This window comes from Alosa alosa, chromosome 4, assembly GCF_017589495.1.
Source record: "Alosa alosa isolate M-15738 ecotype Scorff River chromosome 4, AALO_Geno_1.1, whole genome shotgun sequence".
Classification (NCBI taxonomy): domain Eukaryota; kingdom Metazoa; phylum Chordata; class Actinopteri; order Clupeiformes; family Clupeidae; genus Alosa; species Alosa alosa.
In genome coordinates, this window is record NC_063192.1 from 25,004,002 (window position 1) to 25,006,501 (window position 2,500).

At 45.1% G+C, this 2,500-nt stretch overlaps 1 protein-coding gene across 1 annotated transcript in view; it reads left to right on the forward strand.

Moving 5' to 3' along the window:
• The window catches only part of LOC125293320 (membrane-associated guanylate kinase, WW and PDZ domain-containing protein 1-like), a 122,679-nt gene that overhangs the window by 92,524 nt on the left and 27,655 nt on the right, over positions 1 to 2,500 (forward strand). Inside the window, 1 exon segment of the mRNA XM_048241186.1 lies at positions 2,147 to 2,403. Coding sequence (XP_048097143.1) covers positions 2,147 to 2,403 — 257 coding nt within the window.

Sequence of the window (2,500 nt, forward strand, 5' to 3'; positions counted from 1 at the left end):
AGCTAGTGGAACTATGGCTGAGGGACATCATGTGACTTAAGTCAGGGGGAAAGGTCACATGGGGTCGATGATGTCACACTGAGTTAGTGTGTTCATGTATGTGTGTATGAGTGTGTGTGTGTTCATCTGTGTGTGTGTGAGTGTGTTCATGTATGTGTGTGTGTGTTCATCTATGTGTCTGTGAGTGTGTTCATGTGTGTGTGTGTGTGTGTGTGTGTGTGTGTGTGTTCATCTATGTGTGTGTGAGTGTGTTCATGTGTGTGTGTGTGGGTGTGTTCATCTATGTGTGTGTGAGTGTGTTCATGTGTGTGTGTGTGTGTGTGTGTGTGTGTGGGTGTGTTCATCTATGTGTGTGTGAGTGTATTCATGTATGTGTGTGTGGGTGTGTTCATCTATGTGTGTGTTCATGTGTTCATGTGTGTGTGTGTGTGTGTGTGTGTGTGTGTGTGTGTGTGTGTGTGTTCATCTATGTGTGTGTAGTGTGTTCATGTGTGTGTGTGTGTGTGTGTGTGGGTGTGTTCATCTATGTGTGTGTGAGTGTGTTCATGTGTGTGTGTGTGTGTGTGTGTGTGGGGGTGTGTTCATCTATGTGTGTGTGAGTGTATTCATGTATGTGTGTGTGGGTGTGTTCATCTATGTGTGTGTGAGTGTGTTCATGTATGTGTGTGTGTGTGTGGGTGTGTTCATCTATGTGTGTGTGAGTGTATTCATGTATGTGTGTGCGGGTGTGTTCATCTATGTGTGTGTGAGTGTGTTCATGTATGTGTGTGTGTGTGTGGGTGTGTTCATCTATGTGTGTGTGAGTGTATTCATGTGTGTTTGAATGTTGTGATACCAACCTGAGGCTGTATGGGGGTGAGGAGAAACATTCAGAATAGAAATCAGAATATTGCTAGCTGAACAGGAAGCTAGTGACTAAACCCTTAACAGTGTGTGTGTGTTTGTGTGTGTGTGTGTGTGTGTGTGTGTGTGTGTGTGTGTGTGTTTGCTGTGTGTGTGTGTGTGTGTGTGTGTCCTACGTGTGGTGATCATGTGTTCATGTATGTGGATGTGTGTGGATGTTGATGGTGTGTGTGTGCGTCCATCCACGCACGTGGACCATCTTGTCCCAAAAGACTGACTTTTGGTCTACACAGGCTTTTTAGAACATAATGCCAACCTCTGAACAAGAGCTTTTGAGAGTTTCATATGTGTGGGAGTCATTAAACCAAGTCAAACACACACACACACACACACACACACACACACACACAGAGAGACCTTTATACACCCACACAGACACACACACACACACACACACACACACACACACACACACACACACACACAAGAGAGAGACCTTTATACACCCACACAGACACACACACACACACACACACACACACACACACACACACACACACACACACACACACACACACACACACACAGACACACACACACACACACACACTGGGCCACACATCACATTCCCACACACCACACACATTACTTGACCTTTGAGTGGTTGAGTCTTTTTCATTCCTCCTCCCATCCCTCCTTGGGTTACTCACCTGCTTTTTTCTCCTTCCTTCTGTCATGTTTTTGTGTCCCTTTTTGCTTTCCTCCCACTAAAATGTAAATGTTCCGGCTAGGCTATCTCTATTATTTTGGTTCTTGGTTTCCAGTTCTCATGCCTGTCACTTGTTCAACTAAACCTTGGAACAGATTATATATATATATATATATATATATATATATATATATATAGAGACAAAATATATATATATATATATATAGACTTTAACTTAATATATTTTTATTTCTCAATGTGCCCCTTTCTATGCTCCTGTCCCTTTATCCATCCCTATATATATATATATATATATATATATACTTATATATATCTGTTTTGCTCAATTCAATGCACTCTCAATTCAATTCAATTGAAATTGCTTTATTAGCATAGGTTCTGTGTTGCCAAAGCACAAAACAAAACCGTGTAACAGTTTGTACAAGAACAATGAGAACATTGAGAACATTGAGAACAATGAGAACATTGAGAACATTAAGAACATTGAGAACATTGAGAACATTGAGAACATTGAGTGAGAGGGGCATAAAGGCATGGAATGAATAGTAACAGTAACTGTCCCCTCGTCAACAGCAGCTGGAGAGGAAGGACAGCCAGGGCAGCTCGCAGCACAGCGTGTGCAGCCAGCGCAGCGTCCACACCGACTCGCCGCTGCGAGCCGTGCCCTGCATGCCCACGCTGCCTCCAGACGCCGTGGTGGCCGTGCCCCCGCCTCCTAACCAGCCGCTGCCCAGTCTGCCACCCCACGACCCGCCGCCCGACGCCACGCTCCAGAAGAAGCCCGACCCCTTCAAGATCTGGGCCCAGTCCAGGAGCATGTAATGAGCATAGTGAGTACCGGACAAAGCACCACACGCGCCCAAGCGCACACGCAGTCACACACCACACACACACACACACACACACACACACCACACACACACACAC